At 44.2% G+C, this 23,013-nt stretch overlaps 2 protein-coding genes and 1 non-coding gene across 6 annotated transcripts in view; all 3 read right to left on the bottom strand.

The window, feature by feature from the left end:
* The window catches only part of htt (huntingtin), a 32,438-nt gene extending 16,251 nt beyond the window's left edge, over positions 1-16,187 (bottom strand). For 2 of the 3 annotated variants that reach the window (XM_070978638.1, XM_070978657.1), the window contains exons 1-37: positions 15,837-16,187; positions 13,696-13,779; positions 13,223-13,343; positions 12,978-13,037; positions 12,731-12,810; positions 12,349-12,487; positions 11,931-12,072; positions 11,572-11,750; positions 11,282-11,486; positions 10,918-10,965; positions 10,539-10,616; positions 10,005-10,408; positions 7,912-8,038; positions 7,691-7,806; positions 7,475-7,586; positions 7,114-7,251; positions 5,689-5,847; positions 5,467-5,564; positions 5,247-5,386; positions 5,015-5,078; positions 4,799-4,899; positions 4,444-4,590; positions 4,130-4,250; positions 3,870-4,015; positions 3,505-3,689; positions 3,164-3,387; positions 2,915-3,041; positions 2,699-2,823; positions 2,480-2,590; positions 2,291-2,368; positions 1,384-1,607; positions 1,189-1,267; positions 934-1,095; positions 799-854; positions 569-717; positions 279-415; positions 9-125 (exon numbers count right to left, since the gene is read on the bottom strand). In XM_070978638.1, the coding sequence (XP_070834739.1) occupies positions 9-125; positions 279-415; positions 569-717; positions 799-854; positions 934-1,095; positions 1,189-1,267; positions 1,384-1,607; positions 2,291-2,368; positions 2,480-2,590; positions 2,699-2,823; positions 2,915-3,041; positions 3,164-3,387; positions 3,505-3,689; positions 3,870-4,015; positions 4,130-4,250; positions 4,444-4,590; positions 4,799-4,899; positions 5,015-5,078; positions 5,247-5,386; positions 5,467-5,564; positions 5,689-5,847; positions 7,114-7,251; positions 7,475-7,586; positions 7,691-7,806; positions 7,912-8,038; positions 10,005-10,408; positions 10,539-10,616; positions 10,918-10,965; positions 11,282-11,486; positions 11,572-11,750; positions 11,931-12,072; positions 12,349-12,487; positions 12,731-12,810; positions 12,978-13,037; positions 13,223-13,343; positions 13,696-13,779; positions 15,837-15,934 (4,881 nt within the window). In that variant the 5' untranslated portion in view covers positions 15,935-16,187. The remainder of the gene's footprint in view (positions 1-8; positions 126-278; positions 416-568; positions 718-798; positions 855-933; positions 1,096-1,188; positions 1,268-1,383; positions 1,608-2,290; positions 2,369-2,479; positions 2,591-2,698; positions 2,824-2,914; positions 3,042-3,163; positions 3,388-3,504; positions 3,690-3,869; positions 4,016-4,129; positions 4,251-4,443; positions 4,591-4,798; positions 4,900-5,014; positions 5,079-5,246; positions 5,387-5,466; positions 5,565-5,688; positions 5,848-7,113; positions 7,252-7,474; positions 7,587-7,690; positions 7,807-7,911; positions 8,039-10,004; positions 10,409-10,538; positions 10,617-10,917; positions 10,966-11,281; positions 11,487-11,571; positions 11,751-11,930; positions 12,073-12,348; positions 12,488-12,730; positions 12,811-12,977; positions 13,038-13,222; positions 13,344-13,695; positions 13,780-15,836) is intronic. The other variant, XM_070978648.1, reaches the window with a different exon arrangement.
* LOC139350437 (small Cajal body-specific RNA 14) lies at positions 2,104-2,233 on the bottom strand. The gene has a single exon (XR_011603514.1). It is a non-coding gene; the product is annotated as a small Cajal body-specific RNA 14 (non-coding RNA).
* A 689-nt stretch (positions 16,188-16,876) lies between the features above and the next one.
* Positions 16,877-23,013, bottom strand: part of grk4 (G protein-coupled receptor kinase 4) — a 42,219-nt gene continuing 36,082 nt past the window's right edge. The window contains exons 13-16 of one of the 2 annotated variants that reach the window (XM_070978668.1): positions 22,827-22,964; positions 22,017-22,154; positions 21,546-21,677; positions 16,877-20,326 (exon numbers count right to left, since the gene is read on the bottom strand). In XM_070978668.1, the coding sequence (XP_070834769.1) occupies positions 20,270-20,326; positions 21,546-21,677; positions 22,017-22,154; positions 22,827-22,964 (465 nt within the window). In that variant the 3' untranslated portion in view covers positions 16,877-20,269. Of the gene's footprint in view, positions 20,327-21,499; positions 21,678-22,016; positions 22,155-22,826; positions 22,965-23,013 lie in introns of both variants that reach the window. The other variant, XM_070978677.1, reaches the window with a different exon arrangement.

Below are 23,013 nucleotides of genomic sequence, written 5' to 3'. Positions count from 1 at the left end.
TTTCCTACCTGCTGCTTGGCAATCATGGGAAGTATGACATCAGCAATCTGTCTGGACAGTCTCTTCCACTTGTCCTCATTCTCTTTGTGACACTGCTGCAGCACAAGGATGAACATCTCCAACACCTATGACACACACACACACACACACACACACACACACACACACACACACACACACACACACAAAGTAAAAGCAAATTTCAGGCAGAGAAAAGACTGGCTGGGATGCTTTACGGCATCAGGAAGCTGTCTCTTTGAATCCATCTGTGACCAAACCTGATGGTGTTGCACAAGTCTGAGTAGCATGGAGACCACCACTTCTTTCTGTGTGTCCAGCTCTTTGCCTGCATCTGCTTTGTTTGAGCCCCTCAACACAAACAGGTCGTGGACTATAGGCTGCAGGGCAGGGATGGCTGTGGTGGAGGGAGAGTAAAATTTAACTACTCCGACTCTACATCCATGTCTGTTTCATTGCCTCATTAGCAAGGATGAGCTTTTGAGGTTACGTTAGTTTGAAGTAAAGCTTAATAATGTAGACATCAATGAAACGCCTGTGCTCCTCTCACCATGTGTAACAGCTTTCCTGCCGCTCGCCATGATGCCGTCACACAGCTGGATGATCTTCGGGATGCTGATGATCTGCTTGGAGTGGTAACGCTCATAAGACAGCAGCACCAGGAAGAAAAAGATGTTGGGAATGATGGCCTCCGAATCTCTGTGTGAGTACAACAGGTATTTATTTCGCAGGACGGTATTGCAATATTTGAGGTAAACTAGTAACAGACAGAAAATTTACCTGAACTGTCCCACTTCAATGTACTCAAACTGCTTCAGCACAAAACCTATGAACACCTGAAACATGGAAAAAATCCTCATGAGTGAGCTGAAGTCCACAAGATGAAGACGAGCTTCGTTTGTGTTTTTGTTTCACCTGATCTGAGTCCAGCAGGCAGTAGTTAACTCTGAGCTGCACAAGTTGGGCAAGCAAGTCCAGTACTTGTCTCTGCAGGGCCACAGAGGTGCTGGTAGTGTACTGCTTCAAAGCTTTGATCACCAGGGGCTCAAACAGACGAATGTGGTTGTGGATGGCATTCTGCAGAAACAAAGATGAGGTGGTCTTGATCTTCGACATATTTTTAGCCGTTCAGTCTCAACTTGAAAATGTAGAAGAACAACGGTTGCTTACCTTGTCTCCTCTGTGGCGTGTTGCATTTGCAATGTTGGATCTCAGCTGGTTGGAAGCTTTTTGCATTACATCAAACCATCTAGAAGCGGAAAAAGCAGGCAGGTTCTGCAGTGTTCCATGTTTATGTCTGTGCATTTCTCTGGACGACACAAACACCAATGTCTGCTCGTATGTCTGTGTGTTCTGACAACTCACCCAGAAGTGTCCTGCTCCTGTTCAGCCTGCACCATGTTACGGAGACTAGCGTCGGCGAGTGCCTGAGTGAAGTGAGTGTACGGCGCCATGAAGCAGTAGTGGTAGAGGCCCGGTCGCAGGCTGGATGACCCAAGACGGAGAGCCTTGCCCTGAGAACGACTGGGTCCACTCAGGACCCCCTCGTACTGAGAGGCCAGGTTGGTGCCAAACAGGGTCTTCAACAGCTAAAGACAGATGTCTTCAGTTACTAACACAAGCAATGGTTTGGATATTTGTTTCACGTGTAGTATTTTCAAATAATCTTCCAAGATCCTTGTGGGTCTTGTAGGATGTTACCCATTACTAGCAACCTAATGTTTGTCTTGGTGTTTCACAATCTCTTCCATCCTGAAACTTGTCTGATTAAATTTAGCTTTGTAATTTACACTTTTCTTTGTGATGGCTAATGTCTCGGCAGGGATAATTACTAATGGGGATATAACCTACCGTTTTCAGAAAAAACATCTTTTGTTTAGTCTGACATAATTCAGATTGGCTGGCTGTGCTTTATGCAATTAGAACATTTTTTTTCTCAAATTTTTATTTCTGTAATACAATAATTCAGAGCAAACTTTATTCATCATTTGAGTGCTTTGCACTGCTGAGGCTAGAAATCTGCTGCATCTAAAAGGCACATGCAAGGCAGCATCCAGATAGTATGTTACTATGTGCCTGTATAAATATGTATGGCACCATCGCACAGGGAAACCAATGGCTTTACAGGCCCTGTCGGCAGGAACCAGTCTCACTCTGTGTGGAGTCGCACCAGTTGCAGCACACTGCTCAGTGCTGGAACCATAAAGACTGCCACACACAGTAAATGTGACAAAAACATATCTACAATCAGACAAACACACAGATTACTGACCTGCTGTACACAAACAGTAGCCATGGTTGGTTCTCTGGAGAAGCAGGACTTGAGGTAGCCCAAGATTTCCTCCACACACTAACAGAAAATATAGTACATCATTTTAGTTTATTGATTATAGTCAATGTGAAGAATGGTTATACATTGCCTTAAATGAATGAAACTAATCACCCAGAATGTCATCTTTACCTTGCTGATGTCATGTAGTGTGGCCAGCTCCAGGAGCTGAGACAGAACATCTAGAGTGGCGCGCAGGAAACCTCCAAACTTCTCTTGGCTACTGTGGAGGTCCAGGGTCACCTGGAAGATAACAACACAATTAACACCATCAACCACCATTTAGGCTACTAACATTTGTAAAACACTTTTTTGCTATGATAGACGTTTAAAACAGGTACATGTCCTGACCTTGTAGTTGGCATGTGTAGCTTTGAGGACATCGTAGAGCTTGAGGTAGGGTGGCAGGTGGTAGAAGCTGCCAAGGGTGGTGGACTTGCTTATGGCTGTTGACCCTGTGCTGTCTGCTGGCCTGCCTGCTCACAAAAAGCACAACAAACTCATTAAATATTCACAGATCAGAGATTATGTAGACCAGTACTAATGCATGGTCAGATTTCCATGTACCTGTGTTGACCTCATTGCCTTTCTTTGGGCTCATTGGGGCAGCACTGGGCTCAGCAGCCTCCTTCTCCTTGCCTTTTCTCCGGATGGGACTGAGGGATGGGGTGTTGCTTAGAGAGGGGAGGGTGGCCTAAAATAAAGGACATGGAGTACAAAAAGTGAACTCAATACGATGACATACATAAATAATAAATGCTAGTAAGATGTAGGGTCAAAATAATCAGTTTGACTACATGACAACCAAAGAGTTACCTTGACTGCTGGTCCAGGTGGTGTGTCATCCAGTACATGGGCACAGATGTTGAGGACTTTCAGTAGGTGGGAAAAGAGCTGCTCCACCATGGCCACTAGGGTGCGCTCTGACAGCCCTGCCCAGGGTTCCTCCATCTTACTTGTGCCTCCACTGGTGTTCGAGCTGCCGCTGCTACTTTCTTCCTCTCCAGCCCAGGGGTTCCGCATGCATTTAGGAGCCACAGCTAGGAACATGATTAGGAGACTGGTTAATCAATAATATTACCACTTTTGTCTGAAAGTTCTGTTTGGGTGAATGGTGGTATGTTTGAAAATGCATGAAGAGCATAGTTACTACCTACCAGCAAGGAGGTTGCCAGAAAGCAAAAGTGCATCCTGGTGTGCAGAGAGATCCAGTGGAAACCAGGCAGAGGAGAGTAAGGACAGGACCATGTTGGCCATTCCCACTGTCAGAGTCCTCCGCTCAGTGTCTGGTGCAGATGAGGAGGTGGCTGAAGAGGCTGGAGCGCTGCTGGACTGTGACACACTACAGTGCAGACGGACACAAACAGAAGATAATTGAGTGTGTGTACAGAGAAAGAGCAGTTGAAACAAAGAGCAAAAGTAGTGTGGTGTCTGGCATGAAATTGCGTGGCAGATTATGCGACTAGGATGGCATTAAACATACAGGCAAAGGATGAAATCAAGAGAGAGAGCGTAAACAAACCTGAGGGCTCTGCCCCTGCTGCGGTTCAGACTGGAGCGGGAAGAAAAGCTGCTACTGGAGCTAACATAGCCACAGTGCCAGCCTGTGCTCCAAGTGCACACTGGAAAATTTACAGCCAGGAGGCACAACGCCTCACAGCAGCCAAACTGCAGAGAGAAGGAAAGGCATTTAAACACATTATCATAAAAAATAAACACACCAGAAACTTGTTATTCAGATGGAAAAACAAGTTAAAGCACTACGCAGTTGTGTAAACTCACAGTCAGGGCTCTGGAGGTAGAGGAGGTGAACGCATGGGAGACGGCCGTAACAACTCTGGACAAATTGTTCTCTAATGTAACATCAGCCACAGTGTTGGACAAGTTGAAGCCTCTGTATGTCCTGCAGAGGGGCAAAAGAGCAGAGCTGTGACTAAAAGAATAAAGGAAATAAAGCAAACACCAAACCCCCCATAGTCTATAGAATACAATTCATTTCAGAACAGTTGACTCAATGATCTTGAGAATGATTTCTTAGCAATAGGATGGCAATGAGCCTATAACATGTGACAGCAAGAGTGTGTGTGTGCACATACCTTGTGATTGTGCTGACTGTGAACTGGGATGGGGGTTGTGTCTCATGCATCAGCAGCTGCAGGTAGACTGAACTCTGGTCCCGAGCAATAGCCACTACTGGGTCCACTTGACCCTGGTCACAGTCATAGAACAACCTGGAAACCAGCCTGGTAGAGCGAGAGGCACAGAGACATGAGGGAAGGGTTAGAGGACCACGAGAAGAGATATTAGAAAAAACAAAATTAAAAATACAACACCGGAAAAAAAGTTTCAATGATTTACACTATAATCAAATCAAAGTGTTTCTGTACAGTAAAGTTCAATATATAGAACATGCAACATAGACAGTACAGTATGTGAGCAGAGAAAGTGCACCTGCTGACAGCAGAGGCCGCCACGTGCCGAACTCTGGGGTCATCGTCTCCCAACAGATGGATGACCACATCACTCAGGACTCGTTCCTGCAGCCGAAGTCGCTACGGAGAGTATTGTGGATGAATTAGGGAGCACAGTCTCAGCCAGTCGAGTCGAGCTGAAAACAAGACTTCCAAGTCCACAGCAAGACTACAAGAAGAAAAACGGAGAACTTACCCCAGTGTAGTGATGATCCCCTTTGTGTAAAGTCTCAGTTTTTCTCTCCAGGAAATTAACTAACCTGAAAGGATGAAATAGTGAATCTGTCATAGGTGTTTTTGTCCATTTTAGTTTAAAAAACAAGACACTGTATCTAACAGACATTGTTCAGGTGTGGGATATAGTGATTTAGAAAGTGACAACAAGATGCCTAAGCAAGAAGTTTCTGTAACACAAAAGATGAAAATACCGGAAGTCCATCTCAGCCAGGGTCTCCAAGAGCTCAGTTCGAACAAGCCAATAGGAGGAGTCCCTCAGAGCGAGCAGGTTTATCACCAGCTGAAGGCCGAGCTCACTCAGGGTGCTGCTGCACACGGTCATGATGCAGTGCTGAAACACACATTAAAAAGGTCAGACTCAAATACACAGCAAGCACAGATTACAAACACACTCAAACAGATCTGTCCTACCCTAACTGCTGAGCAAGCCATCTTGCAGGTGACAGAGGATTCATCTTTCAGAGTTTTCTGGAGCAAAGGCACCAAGTCCACCAGGGACAGAGGGTTACCTGCAGAGCAACAGGACAGACAGGTGAGAAAGAGCCATTAAATATTATCCAAGCTTTCAATAAGGTCAGCCCAGAGACAAACACCTGTGCAGCCCCCACCCTCATCATCACCACACACACCAACCTGTTGCACTCTGCACGCTGGCCAGCCAGGTGTGTATGTTGTAACGTGTTTTGGTGAGTGCTGCCTGTATGATGGCTCCACAGAGGATGGCTGTGGCCCCTCTGATCTGGGGGTCCCCATGGTCAATGAGGCCCAGAACATCACTGATATACTGCTGCTCTGCAAGGGGACAGACAAAGACAGTGATGGTGCTGAAGACACAGTGGTTCGTTTAAGCATTTTGACCAATACTTCCCCTGCAGAACTCACAAACATGCACTACAGGCCTATTTCACATGTCACAGTACGCAAAGCACAGGTGTAAATAAATTGAATGATGGCTGAATTCCATTTCGCAGCTTCAGTTCAGGGTCCTGGTACTGTGCACGCTGGATCACTGCCACACAGAACAGAACTGAGCTCTCGTAAGTGATATTAGTAACGCCTGCGCTTTTCCAACTATGACAAATGTTTGCTGTAAAGAAGGCCTACTGTGCTTCATTAAAACAGTGGAAATTAGTGCTGATTCAAGTGAACGGAGAACCCCAGATCAACAAAAACAAAAGAAGCTATTTTACCTGCAACAATTCACAGGTACATCAAAACTCTAAAATACTGCCGTTTGCTGAAAACTGAAGTTGAAGTGCAGTATTTTTCTCATGCTGGAGATGAACACAGATGTTATCCATAACTCAACAGCTTCACTCAAACTCTCATATGGACATATTCTTAATACTACTGGTCACATGCCTCTTGTTTAAATGAATGCCGCAATGTGAGATCGTCAAGAGCCATGGTGCACCTACACAGGTGCTGTCATTTATTGCCTGATTGGACCTCTTCTCAGGACATCTCTCTCACTTACCTGTTAGTTTACTGGTTTATCAAGTGACCGCCCACCTTCGGCCTGAGCCGGCCTGAGCAGAAGCCTCATAAGCCAACTTAGGCTACGTTTACACTTAGGGAAAACGCATGTTTTCATGTGGTTTGGCCTCTCATTTACACGCAAACTGAGTTTTTTTCATGGAAAACAATCATTTTGAAAAACTCCGGCCTAAGTGGAGATTTCTGAAAACGCCGGTTATGTGTTGGCATGTAAACAGGGTTAAACAGCGTTTTTCCGAAATGTCACAACATGCGACTGAAAATACTTAACGTCATGTGAGCGACCTATGTTTACACTCGCGCCCATGGGTTTGGCATAGTTATGATGGCGCTCGACGGCGTATTTATCTGGTTTCATGTAAACGAGAACATTTTTGAAAACGATGTTGTGTGCATGATGCTATTTTTAAAAACAGGGGGCTCAAATATCCGTTTTCCAAAATACCCTGCTACGCGTAAACGTGGGCTAAGGAGCAGCAACCCCCTGAAAACAGTATGATGTGGTTCTAGTCGATCACAGAACATCTAAACAGGATTGTCCTTTTCCTTTACGCCCCTTACCTTCTAGAGGAATGCCGTCCAGCGGCTCCACGTAGAGGGAATTAAAGAAGGCTTCAGGATGCAGTGCTGCTGCTGCCCCGACACAGCTGACCGCCAGAGCCTTCACGCTCACTCGCACCTCCTTGTCAGGGGTCAGACCTGAGCAAAGATTGCCATACACACAAATTAATGATGCCAGATACAAGACAACATTAGAAATGAACAACATTGTGGACAGTTAGCTAAAGCTCAATCTTTTTTTAAAATACTGTTCACTGTGTCACTGTTTCTGAGTTAGATTCACATCTATTTCTTGGCAAACAGGATGACATTTGTATAAACGCACTTGTGGTATATTTTGAGCAGTTCTGATAACACTCACCATTCTTTTGTCCTGTCAACAGGAAAGAAGCAGCAAGAAGCCGTACACAGTGCACCAGGGGCTCCACCCCCTGGTCTGTGTAATGTCCAATCGGACCCTTTATCCGCGATGGCTGCGAAGTAGGCACTTAAGTTAGAGACAAACATAACACATCTCGCTTCCTTTGCCTTCTGGTGTGACACACTGGCATGGATGTTTTGCGTGGGCATGTTCTACCTTGTTGTCGGGTTCTGGTTCAGCGGGTTCATCCTTCAGTATGAAGCGGTCCACACTGCTGTCTGAACCCTGTCGGTTGTGGCCTCGGCCTTCAAAGAGATGAGGCTTGCTCAGAGCTGCACACAGAAACAATGAGCATAATCCAAGCTTTATATCAGAGAGCAGAACATGTCTTCAGTGCAAACCAGTGTTTCTGTGTTTGTGTGTGGGCGCTAACATACCCAGTGCTGACTGCAGGAATGGTTCTGGGGGTTCCTCTTGCGAGGAAGGTGCTGCTCCTTCATCTTCTTCATCCTGCAGTGTTCCGATCTGCATCCCAGAGTACTGGCTCTCACTGCCATCCAGCACCTTATGCACACACGCACACACAGAACAAACATCTCCAGAGGGGATCTAAACTTACTTTCCTGAAACATCAAATGCAACAGGTCTGAAATGCAACTGCATGCAAAGGATACCTAATTAGTTCCAACTCATTCAGTTCGATCTGCTGGGTTGAGGACAACAATACAGCAAAACAAAAGAAACTGCAAGTCAAACAAACATTCCACTTTGAACTCTACTGAATCATGCTTGGGTCAACGCAGTTTACAGCAAATCAGCTACACACAGGAAAAAGCACAGGCCTGTGAACTGTACAACTGCGGTTGCCACCATCCACCAGAGCAAGAGCAAGCTTTTGATCCAAACTATTCCACTTTGACATGAATTCCTCTTGGACTAAGTAAGAAATTATCATTTTTACTAGACGAGGTTCACACACAACATTTTACAGAGACCTAGTTTTTCCTTGCAGGATGCATAAAGTACTCTTAGACCAAGAATTTGACACAATTGTTTCTCCAGGATTGTCCTCTGCTGGAACAAAAGCCTGTCACATTCTCCGCAAGAGGTAGAGGGAACCATAATCTGAAGGAACAGATGTCCTTCATGCTTTTACTTTGAACTTTTCCCTTCAAGCCATCAACATGGGACATTGGGGTTGCTTGTATTTACAAAGGTCTTTCAAAAATATCACATTTTAGGGAGGGAATCACTGGAAACAGGGAAAATAGGAAGGAGCAATAACGTATTGTCAATGACAACACAAGGGGCAAAGCAGGGCAGATTCTGTGCATGGGTTGTGACGAAAAAGCGAATGAAATGAGAAAGAATGAGGAAAGGCAAAAGTTTCCAGACAAGCAAGCCCCTCCCCACTCTGTTCAAAGTGTCCAATTGGCTGACCTTGTCACTAGTGCTAGAGGAGGAGGAGGTGGCATAGAAGGAGGAAGAGGAGGAGGAGAAAGAGAAAGAAGACGACGAAGAGGAAGCAGTGTAGTCGCTGTCTGCGGCATCGGGGCCCTCGGTGGAGGTTGGTGAGGATGGGGGTGGGTCAATCACCCGCGGCAATGGAGTGCGCGACTGCGACGAAGTGAGGAGAAGGATGAAGGAGAAGGGGGCAAGACCATAGAGGTAGAACTGTTAGAATGGACAATCTCACACCAAAATGTCTCTGGAGGGGAGCAGGACAACATAACCTACCTCCCAAAAACCCAAAAGATTAATCCAAGTGTGTGATCTCACGTCACTTTTATGTATTTTAAGGAGCAGCTCTATTATACAAGATGAGAAACAAGTGTGTCGCATGTTGTACTCAATTAATTACTTGTTGGCTTTATTAAACATTAGCTGCCAGTTCCCATGGCTTTTAGACAACATGGTACATTGGGCCTGTAGGAAAGGCCCTAATAAGACATTTTAGCTCTTTGAATGGGGAGTTATGTATATTTCCAAAATGTGATATCTATATCATCACTTCCAGTTCTGATTATACCCAACATGCACTGTCAGAAATCATCTAAAGCACACAAAAATTTTAATAGTGTACAGAATGAGCTGAAGCTGATGGATGTCTGTAATGTAGGACAGAACCAAACAAAAATTAAAGAATTACTCGAATAGAATTATGATTTGGGAAATGATGTCAAATAATTTTGAGTTTATAAAATTTGTAGGCAATGGGCTAAAACATGCAAAACTACCTATACGGTTAAATGTTTTAAAAAATGTGGAGAATGGAAGGAAGAATAAAAATGTTGTCCATTCTACAAATCCTAATTCTATGAAGTGTAGCATAATTCAGAAACTGGGAGCGTTGCCATCAGGGACAGCTGGGTTCATAAGTAATCACAGCATTACATGGTAATTAAGTTTCAGTGTCAGTCTGGGGAAGCACGCTGTCCTCTGCTTTCCACACAAACACACATATACACTGAGGTAAAGCACTGTATATGCAGAGCTCAGACCACTCGCACGCACACACAGTCACACTGACCAGTTCTGCTACATCCGAAGGGGTGACAGCTGAGTCCGGTCCCTCTGTGGTGGTCTGGGAGGAGTCGCTGGGTGGAAGTGAGCGATCATTAGTGCCAAGCAGGGCCCCTCCATCTCCTAAGGGCCCTCCCTCCGGCGTGGCATTCTCTGGCGTGGTATAGTCAGCCGTCTCTGGAGTAATGTTGGCCCCGCCGCTAGAGCTCCGACTTAGCATTTCCTCCTCGTTGTCATTGGGTGACTCTGGAGTGTCTGACGCAGATGTCCCGCCTCCACCTCCACCCTGCTCCGAGGAGGCGCTGAGGTCCACTGAGTCGCCAGGCTGCAGGGTATGCTGGGAGGAGCGTGGCTGCTCAGTGATGATGTCCACCTGGGCAGCGGAGGAGCCGTCTGCACCAACCACTGATGCTGAAGGGAAGACATTAAAGCATATTTTTCAGTCCTGAATGGTGCTTTACCATCTAGCTCTAAAAGCAAAATATAGTCATAAGACTGCCACAGTTCCAAATGACTTCACATTCTGTCAAGTGCATCGCACCTGTGAAGGAACCAGTGGTGACCTCTGTCCTCTCAGCGTCATCCTCCAACGCCTCTTCCTCCCCAGAGAGCATTTTACCTGGAAACAGGTTTAATGTCAACACAGGACTAAGACCAGCTGAAGACAGAGAAAGTGACTTAAACCAGGGTGGTGCAAATTCCCCTTTAATTGAGTGCATTAAAAAACAACAACAGAATCTGCCTCAGACTTTCTGGCATACAGTATATACATCAAAAATTAAATATTGTTGCATCCTTAATAGCATAAGAAGTAGAAGATAATCAACCATCATATTTGACTGAGATAATTTTGCCAAAATCTTGACTGAAACATCAGCAAGAGGGGAGAGGTGAGCAGAGGAGATAAATAGACGAGTCACCTCTCTGTTTCCTGAGAAGGAGTGGACTGCAGGAAGACCCTCCCCCCGCTGCAAATGGCAGGAAACAGGAAGCAGAAACAGGGGGTGAGGAAGAGAAAAGCAGCAAAAGCTCAAGAAGACTCAGACGACAGAGAATGAGTTAGCAAGCAAAGCCACGAGCACAGACTGAAGCAGAAACTAGAGCGGAGCAACAACACAGTTTGGCCAGCTGGCAAAGTCAGTCAGTAAGGGTTAATGAGTTAAAAGCTGCCCGAAGGACAGAAATCGGCCTTCGGGTGAAAAAAACACTGTGCATCACACATTACATTGTACAAAAGGGATAACAAGCTTTATGAACAACGTCCTGACTAATTGATGTGTTTACCGATGAGCTCCAGGATGCTGCCAGAGCGTGCGCGGCTCTCCGTGTCCTGGCGAAACACAGTGGCGTGTTGAATGCTGCCGGCAGTGATGAGCATGTGCAGGAGCTCCGGCGGGGGAGTCCTGAACATCTGCTGCAGGAGCTCCAGAGCCGCTGTGACCACATTGTGATCCCAGTGCTGGGTGTAGTGTAGGGTCAGCTCGTACACCTTCAGACACACACACACACAGAACATTTAGCCAAAGCTCTGTACTTGCTACACAAAACACACACGATCACTCTCTTCTCTCCACCTGGAGCAGTTGTTCAGGTGTTGGCTGTACATCAGCCTCCTTCCTCATGACTCCAAAGCTTCCTTTGAGGCTGGTGGTGTTGACTTGCTGCTGCAGCAGAGGCATCAGGTAACGAAGGGTTAACAGCACCCCCAGAATTAGATGACTGGGGTGCTCCTCATCCACTGGAACCAGCAGACCTGGAAAAGGTGGAGGGTCAGGGTGTGTTTCCTTGTCCTGGGTATCGTAGCTAAAAGCAGTCTGGTACCTCACAAATGCAAGCTTAAATAAGCTTAACAGTTAAGTTTAAAACAAGGAATGTAAGAAGTTGCATGTGAAGTGTATGTGTACAGGCAGGTGTGGGTCTTTGTGTGTCCTACCCAGCAGCACATTAAGGAGCCAGGTGTAGAAGTAGCTGGTGCGTCTGGAGTGTTGGCACACGCTGACGGCTGAGCTGGCTGCTGTCCGTCTGATGGTGGGAGAGCTGGACTTCAGGTTGGCCACAAATGACTTCAGCAGCACCTGGGACAAAAACAGTTGGACTGCGATGAAAGCGGATATGCATATGTCACCATGTCAGCAGTGTCCTGGGCATAATTTTGACAGAGCTGGAAGGGAGAAAGCCTCGGAAATGAAATACTTCTGGAGCCACGATGGGAAATATAAACTCTGAAAAAGGGAACCTCTCTTTAGTTGCTTTTCATACTGACACTCAGGTACAATTATTTAAATGCAAATTTATCTGAGCCCAAATTTACTTACTCCACATACTATACATTTTCTGCTTTGTGTGGATACCTTGATCTCGCCATCATTGGCAAAGTGTCCCAAGGCAGCCATGATCTTGGGCATAGCGGCAGCCAGCGTCTCCTGCACGGTCTCCTCCTGCCGCTTGGTGATTCTGGTGAGGCATGGTAACAGGTTGACCAGGTAGGGTCTGGACCACAAGAGATGGAGGGAAGGTTAAGAATGTAAACAGAACAAAGCAGTCAGAAGCATTCAAAACGGAGCTAGACAGTGAACCAATGCTGACTGTCAGGTATGCAATGACAAAAGAAAAACAAATAAATTGGAGCCCATAGTTGTAGAAAAATAGCAGCTGAGTTTGGCAAAGGGTAATCTAAAAATGGTTGTTATGTGAATGAAGTGAGACACCAGTTGCAGGCATTTGAGTGTATACCTGCATTTCTGTGGTCTGATGAGGTGGGCGAGCTCAGCAAATCTCCACAAAGCTGCCCTCAGACTCCGAGAGGCACCGTTCTACAGAGGTGCGCAAACACCATTAACATCACCACAAACACCTTTTCTGCCATCACACTATCTCTGTTTAAGTGTTTTCACACATCACGCGAAACAAACGTCAAATCTTAATCTTAATCTACGAGAACAACACTGTTGAAAATGGCTTACAACATATATCTTATTACCTTTTTAATTTCTTTGTACAGCTCCAGCTGGAGTCTAGGCAGGTTGGAGTCCATCAATGCCTGAAGATAAAATAATAATAATAATAATTTGAAAACAGACTGGTCACACCATGCAAAACCAAATCAAGGCACATTATTCTGTAAATGCACCATTTCCTCAGTGGGTAACAACTCAAAATTAATATATGACCAACTTATTGTCTTGTTACTTAAGAGCAAACATAAAAAAGAGTCTTTCTGCTCACTTTGATGATTTTATTCAGGCACTCGTCGGCTACCATGCGGACATCTGATTCGCTGTCATCACTGCAGAGCAGGAACATCTCCATGGCGATGCCGAGCAGTTTCTGAAACTCTGGAGATGTTCTGCTCCCAGGACCATAGAGAAGAAGAGTGGGGCAAATGTCATTACAAACACTCCACTCAACAGAAATTGTCTGTAAAGGTCAATAACGCGATTCTGAACTGTTCACACGCGAGACATTCATTCAGCTGTACCGATTCCTGCCTTTCCCTCCACCTCACACACACCAAGCAACCATTCTGTCACATTTGCCAACAAATCCTGGTGCCTTCTGTCCGGCCCAGGCAATAAAAGTATAATAAAATAATCAGAAGTGGTAAAATGTCATGCAACCTGACTCAAGCCACCAAATATTAATCTTAGGTCATTGTTATCTCACACACTGTTAAATGTAAATCAATCAGCAAGGCCTACCTCAGAGACTGAGCCACAATGTTTTCACATATTGTCAGGCAGTGGGTGACCCTGTCTTTCTTTGTGGTAGCCTGTTCCTTTTTCCTGTGAAAGAGAAAAGATGGGAAGAACAGGACAAAGGAAGATACAGGCAGACAGAGAGAACGATTAGAGGGAACAACCGGGTTCAGAGACTGAGGCAGTACCTCTGTGAAATTCAGCTGCTGGATGTCAGTTCATCTCTAAACAGGATCCTAATGAAATCTCTTGCTGCTAGCCAAACAGCGCTATGGACAGAATACTGAATATTAGAAGTCAGGGCCAGCCCATAGAATACTGCAACGCTGGTCATTTCTGGAGGGATCAATGAAAACAAATCAACTAAAGAGATTTAAATTGGGGCATTAAAGTGATCACAGTGTACATTTAAACTCAATGCAATCATGATTCAAAGGGAGAAATGTCCATTTCAAGTGTCAAGGCGCCTAAGTGGAAACTCACAAGACCTATTAACTCTGCATCAAATCATAAAGCTTATTTCAAAGCAGTCACAGAGCAGCATAAACTCTGGTCTGTTCTTCTCCACAGAATGTAATGTGGGCAAAGCAAAATTTATAAAACAGCTGAGGGAGACCGCATATATATTCCATCATTTACACCATTAGTGATGCCATTTACGAAACATTTGTAATCACTCATGTAATGACATGTGCAACAAGCAGAGCACGTAGAGCTGAGAGATCAGTACTTGTCCAGCTGATTGAAGGCAGCCGCTGTTTTATATGGTCATGTGCAAATAAGCTATCTATGGCTGTGATTGATCCAAAAACCGTGATCTCCTTGTATGAAACACAACACTATTCACGCAAACATGACAGTATGAGTTGTTCACATAGTAGACTGCTTAGAGATGAGCCACGTCTGCACTGTGTTGATCCCCGCTTGACAAAACGTATGTTAACGAGGATTCTGTTTATCTTTCATGTGACTTTCCACACATAGTAAAATGATAACCATATCAGAAGAAAGCAGATGTAAATGTTGGAGCCAGGCACCACAGCTGCTTTCCAGAAACTGCATGGTGGGAGAGACCTGGCTCACCGCTGAGCTAAGTCCGTACTGGCTCACCAAATGTAAACTTGAGTTGCAACATCTAATCCCATCCAGTGTAACAGCTTTCAACAGTTACATGGACTAGAAGCTGTTACTAGTTTGATGCAACAAAAGCACAATTAATAACATTCTTTTAAATTTATGGCATCAGTGTAACCTGCCTCTCTTATCACCCAAATAAATTGATTATACTATATGGTAATGGGGAAAAACAGTCCATGAAGTGTCTATTGTTGACAAATGGTGAGAGGCATTTTTAAGGTCCTCTGGACCATCAGATGACCCTGATGCGTTTTAACAACACAGCCACTTCAGAGTTTGACAGATGCTTTTTGAAGTGACTAACTAGGCTGAATAATACATTTGAAACGGTGGAAAGATGGTGCTGTTAACACTCAAGGTGTCTGACATGTGGGAGGGACGCATCCGAAAGAAAACATGCAGCTCTGGTCGCTACAGCACCTCATGCTCCATGGATCAGGATCGGGATCGAGTGCGATGGAAAGATGTGAATGACGTCAGTGCAGGAGGCTACCTCCGACCACCTGGTCATCGGCAGAAGTACGCTATTTATGACATCTACCCCTCTGTGCAATTAACTTGGCGTGTTATGCTCAAATCGTAACGTGGTCTTCCATACAGAATTGTTTTTCCGAGATTCATTTATTGACACCCGATCTTTTAATTGGTCCATGACCCTTTTAGCAGGTGCGTGGGCATCAATTAGCTGACGCCTCCTACGTTAACCATCAATCAACTAGTCTGACTATAAAAAAAAACTTGCAGGCTGACAAACAAATAATGTTACTGCCAGGCGAACGAGCCTCACTGGGCATTGGTGCAATGTCGTAACTGATTAAGACAAGCGGAGAAGTTTAAACCACATCTTAGACTCTGCTAGCTTGCATGTTAGCGTAACTAGCTTCAAGCCAGATATTAAACCTTGGTCACCCGTGAGGCACTAACGTTAGCTGGAGAGCTAAGCTACCTCTTTAGCTCAGTGGTAGTTAGCTTGCCATGCAATCATCGTCAGACAAAAATTCACTTACTGCCTCTGAACAAGCTCCTCTGCGGTTGGTGGTCCCTGTTGCTGCTGGAATGACTTCAGAGACTCAAAGGCCTTCATCAGTTTCTCCATGGTGGCCATTTTAGCAATCAACCCTAAGCAAGTTAGCTTGGCTAGCTAATATTTACTATGTGAGCTAACTAGCTAGCACAGTAGGGCAAGTTAGCGCACGGAGAGAGCAAGCGGTGCGTAGTGCGACGAGAGTGCTAACACTGCTCGCGACAACTACCACCGGCTCTCCGCCTCCTTTTCCTGCAAGATATCTCCTATTCTTTCACAATTCTATTCCTACATGAACAAAATGTTGGTATAAGCCATCTTTGATGCAGCATTGCGTTCCCCCGACAAATCAAACCAGGAAGTGGCATACGCGAGAGCTTGACAGAGAGGGCAGGGGTGCAAATTCAGCAGCCAATCAGACTGCGGCTTTTTGTTGTGTGACTTCAGAAGCAACCAATGAGTGACTGTTAGTTTTTTTTCTTTTGTTGTTATTGTTGGTGTCACGGGACCGCTGAAATCCAGTAAAAAAAAACATATTATGGCAAGACCGATGCTGAATATGAGGCTGTTCTCTGTGCGCCATGAAGGATGATGGTGTGACAGATTCCTGTGAATGAAATAAAGAAGAAAAACACGTGCATGGAAATCGAACTTATCTGGCTCTCACCTTCACATGCACAATTATGCTGGAGTTTATAATATGCACCATTTCTAATTCAGTGAGAGGGGCAGATAATGAATGGGAAGAAGACAACCGTACGATAGGAAGAAATCTATAACTTTGATGTGAAATAAAACCATTTAGGCTAAGGGTAAAAGAAGAAGTCGTGAGAGCTTTAAGAAAGTCTGACCTGCAGCAACAACACTCTAAGGCAATCACTGCAGATACATATTGGGGCTTAGACATAATCACAGGCCCTAGTGGTTTGACACCGTTTTCTACTTTCTAACTTTTTGTCTCCTATCTATGCCCATTCATTCCCAGAAATTAAAAGATTACACAAAGAAGTCAAGACACAGGTATTTTTATACAAATGGCAGTGTATTATTTCATAATTACAAATGTCAGATATGGTACAACAACCAGTGATACAACTTGTACAAGAATTAACAATGACTGCAGTGGTTGAACGACATGACTGTACAGATACAAAAAAAGGAGAAAAATCAAGAAGTTCCTGACCCTGTCTGAATACCAATAACACATTTGTCATTCCTCCCTTCCTTGAAATATCACTTATCTGACGTATCTGGAGTGTGAAACCCTAGAGGACCTCCAGGCGTTTATAGGTGGTAATTAGACTCAAGTGACATCAAGGAACTGAGGATCTCGCGCTTCTAAAGGTTGCTGGTGAGTGCAATCCACGTTTTCAGGGGTAGACTCACCATCGCCACCTTAGACGAAGGCAGGAGAGAAGGAATGCTTGTCATGTATTCAAACAGGGCCAACTCAGCTGGTCACCTTGCCATTTATAAAGTTGTCCTCAGATACCAGTGAGATATGTTGGCACTAGAAGGTCATCATTTACATATACAAGGAGCCTGAAGTATTACAAACCGATACATGCTGGAGTAATAAAACATATGTATTTTTTTTTTTTTAAACAGGCATTACAATGCACTTAGTGCGGACATTCAAAACTGTTGAGCTGTTTAAAGTTCCTTTATGTGAAGGACTTTCTCTCAGAATGGACGGAATGATAAAGAGGTTGAAAAAAGGCGTCAGAACTGAAGTTGGTAATTGGCACATACAATAAAGGCTGACAGTCTTTAAGTAAATTTTTCAGATAACAAACAAGTTGGATTTACTTAATGTTGCTTTTGGTATCATTGGCAAAAAGGTTAAAGACACTTCCTATAGTCATTGTCAAAACACACCATAGTGCAATGAAACTAAACAGAAATTCTTTACTGCTATATGGATGGTACAAGAGTAAAGTTCAGACAATGACAGAGGCATGGGTGGCAAACACAGTTTAGTTTCCCTGTGAAAGTGAGTGAATGTCTGTTAGAGCTTAGTTACATGTTAGAAATACATAATTTACAAGGTTTTTTGAGGCTAAAGAGCTAAAAGGCTAAAATCTACATAGGCAAGAGAAATCAGCTTCAAAATGTGCCTGAGAGCAACAAAAAAATAACAAAGACACTCAGAAACTCAAGTGACAACAAGCCAGCGACAGCTAGATGCACACATTTGATTCCTGATTTCTGATAATGGAATGTGCAGCAGGGGACAACATTTTTTTTTTTTTTTTAGAACAAGCCAACTCTGCAAGAGAGAGTTTGTTAACAAGATGGGGATTTACATGCGTACCATTTCAAATGTAAGCCGCCTCGAACTAGTTTGAAATTCAATTGAGTGACATTCACGTCCCGCTATGATTTTGAATGATTGTATTGTACTTCAATGCATTAGACTGAACAAAAGCTGCATTTGCATACAGTGTAATATACACACACACACAAAGCTAACATGTCCAGACTGGGTATTCACAGCATTAAAACAGGTGGTGGGGAGTAAACAGCGACTGCCTCAAAAGCAAAATGGCTTCAAATGCCTCTGAAATGCCAGCGAGAACAAACACAAATAGTGACCATCCGAATTCGAATATGTAGGGAAATGTACAGAAAATGTATTTGTTCATGATGAGTTAACTTCAGAGGAAACAGTTTTCTTCTACGATGAAACAAAAGTGCACAGCAACTGTGGTTCTGCAAGTGGTCGAGTGCTCCTGTACACAGATGATGGCAATCCTGTAGGCAGGAGTTTAAACACGATTTCCCATGTTCCTCCCTGTCTACGCACATACAAGCAACTGTCTCCTGTGACAGAACAACATACAGGGTTTCAATGGAATAGCTGAAGGTGGGCACCGTTAAGATTGAGAAAGATTGTTTTTATTTAGTACAAACACAGCAAAAGCCACGGGATCTAACTGGAGGTCTACTAGCAGGATATGTGGCCAACAGGCACCGCGCTATCTATGATCAACAGGCACAGAGGCCAAAGCAGGCTGTATCTTGACTCAGCGCAGAGGCTAATAGCTGCTGACAGTTGTATCAATGGAAGTTAGTTTGATGCAACTGCAATTTGTTATCTAGATGAAGCCCTTGTCAGCTGCAGGTCAGATCTCCTATGCAGTCCTGTCATCCCCATCATCATCATCATCATCATCATCATCATCATCATCATCATCATCATCATCATCATCATCAGTCTCAAAGTTCCACTTCAGTCTCCAGTCAACCTGTTCTAGGCTTTCTGGTATACTAACAATATGGGCTGCAAATTACTAGGATATCAAGAGAGAGGATTTCTGCTCCGCACCTGAAAACAGGTACATAATGACTGGACAGGCCAGGAAAAACAAAACAAAACAAAGAAAAGCCAGGTAGTACAAGAAAAGAAGCAGGAAAACAGGATGAGGAATTGAGATAAATCATCAAAACTTGTCTTGCCTGAGCAAATAATGTAACAGACTGAACAGCTGTGCTCCCGAAGGAAACACTGTCTGGCATCTGAAATTAACGTTTTGAGCCTTTTGCTGCTCAAGAGATTTTGAGAGTCCCAGGAATGATCATTATCAGGCCTTGTAATACAGGAAAAAAGCCTCTAATATTTTTAGGATTCTTATTGTTGCACATACTGACTGAAAGATTGTCAGAGATAAATCTATCTCTGCTAGAATCGAGTTGGTAGAGGCACCTATGAGACGGTTTACTACACATGCCGTCCAGTCCAGGGCTGAGGGAGGGACATGGATCATCACTGCCAAACCAACTTCAATCAAAGGGGGCAGGTGGAGATACACACGGGAAGGCTTAAGCAGCACGGCATCAACACAGCAAAGTTAGACTGCACTTGTTTCCCCCCCATATCAATTGGATCTATGCGCTTCACTCAGATCGACCTGAGCCTTGCAGGGTGCAGAGGCTAGGGGTCAGTTTGGGACCGGCTGAATCTGATGTGCTAACAACACGTCACATCGGCCAAATCAATGACAAACATACAGCACATAAAAAAAAAAAAAAAAAAAAAGGCCTTATGCTACATTGAGAAAAACAAAAAGACTACTGGTACTGTGCTTCTTAAAAAAACTCCCCAATACACATTATCCATACTCATTCCAAAAGAAAATAAACAGGAAATAAAAATGTAATGTATGCATTCAAGTGGTACTTTTATGGCTTTTTGTACAATACAACCTTTAGTGAAAATATACATCTAGACATAAATTCAAGTACAAATGTACAAAATCTTTAAACTCATACTTTTTTCTTTAATTATAATACACTTTTAATACAGCTCATAAATACAGGTCAACATTCACTGAGTTCCTAAGATTTGCACTCGGTTGGAGTTTGTGGTGAAGTTCAGCGGCGAGGGGAGAGGAGGAGGCAGGTGGAGGGAGTGGTTTAAAGTCGCGAGGGCTCTTCGATCTCGTCGTCACTGTAGCCGCTCTTAAAACAGACCTGGGGAGGACCAGAAGTGAGGATATATCACTAATATTAGCAACTTTCATCACCGCACCGTCTCACGTGTGCACGATGATGTCACATTCTGCTGAAACCCCAACCTTGACTCGACCACATCACAGGAAGTATTTCTGTAGATACCCTGCACTCAAACACACATCTGGGAGACTGCAACTAAAGCAAGGGCACAGGTTTGGTAGCAAATAACATCTTGTGTGGAAACTGGTTATTGTGCATCCAATAATAAATGTAGAATATATAAAAAACTACAAAAGCTGTATAAATCTGTTTTTAATCTACTACTCTTATAGTAAAATTGTACAGTTTCCTTAATAGAGATACCATAATGCTGCATTTTTGTCTTTACTTCAAAGACTTGCCTTATCTGATGGATGTTCTTTTATTAACTAAAGAATATGCAGAGAGACTGAGGAAAGACTGAAAACAGCCTCAAACACCTCCACCAATGAGACGTATGTAGCCTGAGAGGCTAAACTCGGGGTAAAAACGACAAGTGCATTCACTGTTGCCTGCTGTGAGCAAATGGTAATAATTAAGAAGGTGACTCAGATGATTTTTTAAAATCAACTCCTTGTTTATCTGCGTTTTGCCAGTAACAGATCAAAGTGATTCCAATAAGAAAGCCAAACTGAAACTATCAAAGGGTGGGACAGGAGTGGGACATGTCCACCCTGCCTGCAGTGGCAGTTACACCCTTCAATTCAAGGAAACTACAGACAAGTACAGACCGAAATGAAAGGTCTCTGTAATAAAGGAGAGGTGAAAGATAGTGGAAATAAGCAGCTCCTGCAACCAATAAAAGATGTGACGGACTTTTTTTTTTTTTAACCATCGACAAACATTTTTTGATACCTCCCTACATCTTCCCAGCTTCTCTCAAGAAAAGATTCCCCATGTTAGACCTCCTGAGAAAAAGCAGCACAGCAACAAACACAGAAAAGAATATGCAAAAGGATTAACAACGGATTGGGTTTTTCAAGCCCTGAGAGAAGGAGAAAGAGAGGCCTTATTCTAACCAACGAAAACTTGCAGTGACATAACTGGAAAGAGCACATTTCACAGAGGTGAAGTTTTCAAATGTTGAGTTTGGACAAGGCCTGGAGGGGGGAAAAAAAAGCCAAGGAAGGAAAGAAGGAAGAGAGGAAGTACCTTAGCCCCCACCCCCTCGGACAGTTGGCGGAGCACTAGCACTTGCCTCTCTTCTGAAAAGGCGGTAGAAGAAGCCTCTCTTTGGTGGAGGATTAGGCCGGTTCATGTCCAGGTCCGAGCACAGCGTCCCGTCAGTCTCGTAGACATTGATTTCTTTGAAGCACTCCATCTCAATCATCTACAAAGGACAAGAGGCCCAGTTATTTATCCTGCTAACTGGTTCAAGGTTCTTGGGTGTCTTATTTATAACACATCCCTCTCTATAGGTCGCTTTTCCAGTGTCCATCTGTAAATGAGCACCTTGTCTCAAACATATTCATTAACTTGAGGCATTCACAGGCAATGCCATATTGACATCTAAAAGCATTTAATTGGATTCATGCCTCTACACCACTCTTAAAGGAGCGGATTCTTCATGAACACATGTATTCCTCTGTCCCCAGTGCTGTACTGCATTGTATCTGTCTGTTGCAGGACTGAAGGATGACATCATCTCAGTGGGCTCAGTCTGCAGTACCTCGTTCTGCCACGGGATGGAGACACTGCCTGTGACAAACTTGTGGTAGAAGTCATCGTCTGTGGGGTCAAGGTTCACGCCTTTGACAGTGGAGAACTGCTCTATGTCCAGGACGTCTTTACAATACACGGCCCGAGGCTGAGAGCGAGACAGAGAGAGGAAGAAAGACGGAGAGAAGACACGACTGTGAAAAGTCTATTTATTTTGGACCAAAGGGGGAATACAGAACCTGAAATACTTCCTATCAGGCTTTTATTTAAATGACATGGAAATCTTCACATGCCTCAGGACTCTATTTTTCTCAGCGAGGCCCTACTGCCCTGAATAAGCCAAAATAGAAATGCAGATAACACTATCTACTTTCAACTATTGAACGAACCTCTTGGGTCAGTCACTCTCCCTCACTCAAGCTATTTACGACACTAAAACGAAATGATTCCAACAGCTTCTATGAGAGCTAAATCTACGAGTGCTGCACACACTAAAATCTTAGATTCATCTGGTCGAGGTAGCAGTCTGTGTTACACTCCACAGTTACATATATTCACAAGAAAGCATGTTTTCCATTTGATCGGCCAGTTCGGAAGGACACTTGAAATCACATGCCTGCTTCTCACCACCCCCACCAGCTACCATGATAACTAGCTTGTACTGGAAGTGTTTGTTTACTGGTGACAATGGTATTTCCTGTGTGCTGATTTGTCGCTCACTGAGGTTTCAGGCTACAAGCTGTGAATTGAGCCTGTCCTGTCCAGACTTTGGAGTGGGTACGTTTACGTGTGCATGTTCGTGTGTGTGTGCTGCTCTTACATCGGGGCTGAAGGGAGGGTCCAGCATGTTGGCCTCCAGGCGTTTGAAGTTGATGTTTCTGAAGATGGGGTGCTGCTTGACCTCTATGGCCCCTCGACCCTGGCAGCCAAGTCGCTCCTTGGGGTCCTTAGCAAGAAGCTGACATACAGCAGGAGGAAGAGGATGAGGAAGAGGCAAGAGAGACTTA

This window comes from Chaetodon trifascialis, chromosome 2 (genome assembly GCF_039877785.1).
Source record: "Chaetodon trifascialis isolate fChaTrf1 chromosome 2, fChaTrf1.hap1, whole genome shotgun sequence".
Lineage (NCBI taxonomy): Eukaryota > Metazoa > Chordata > Actinopteri > Chaetodontiformes > Chaetodontidae > Chaetodon > Chaetodon trifascialis.
The sequence above is the reverse complement of the archived record's forward strand: the minus strand, read 5'-3'. Positions and strand labels throughout refer to the sequence as shown.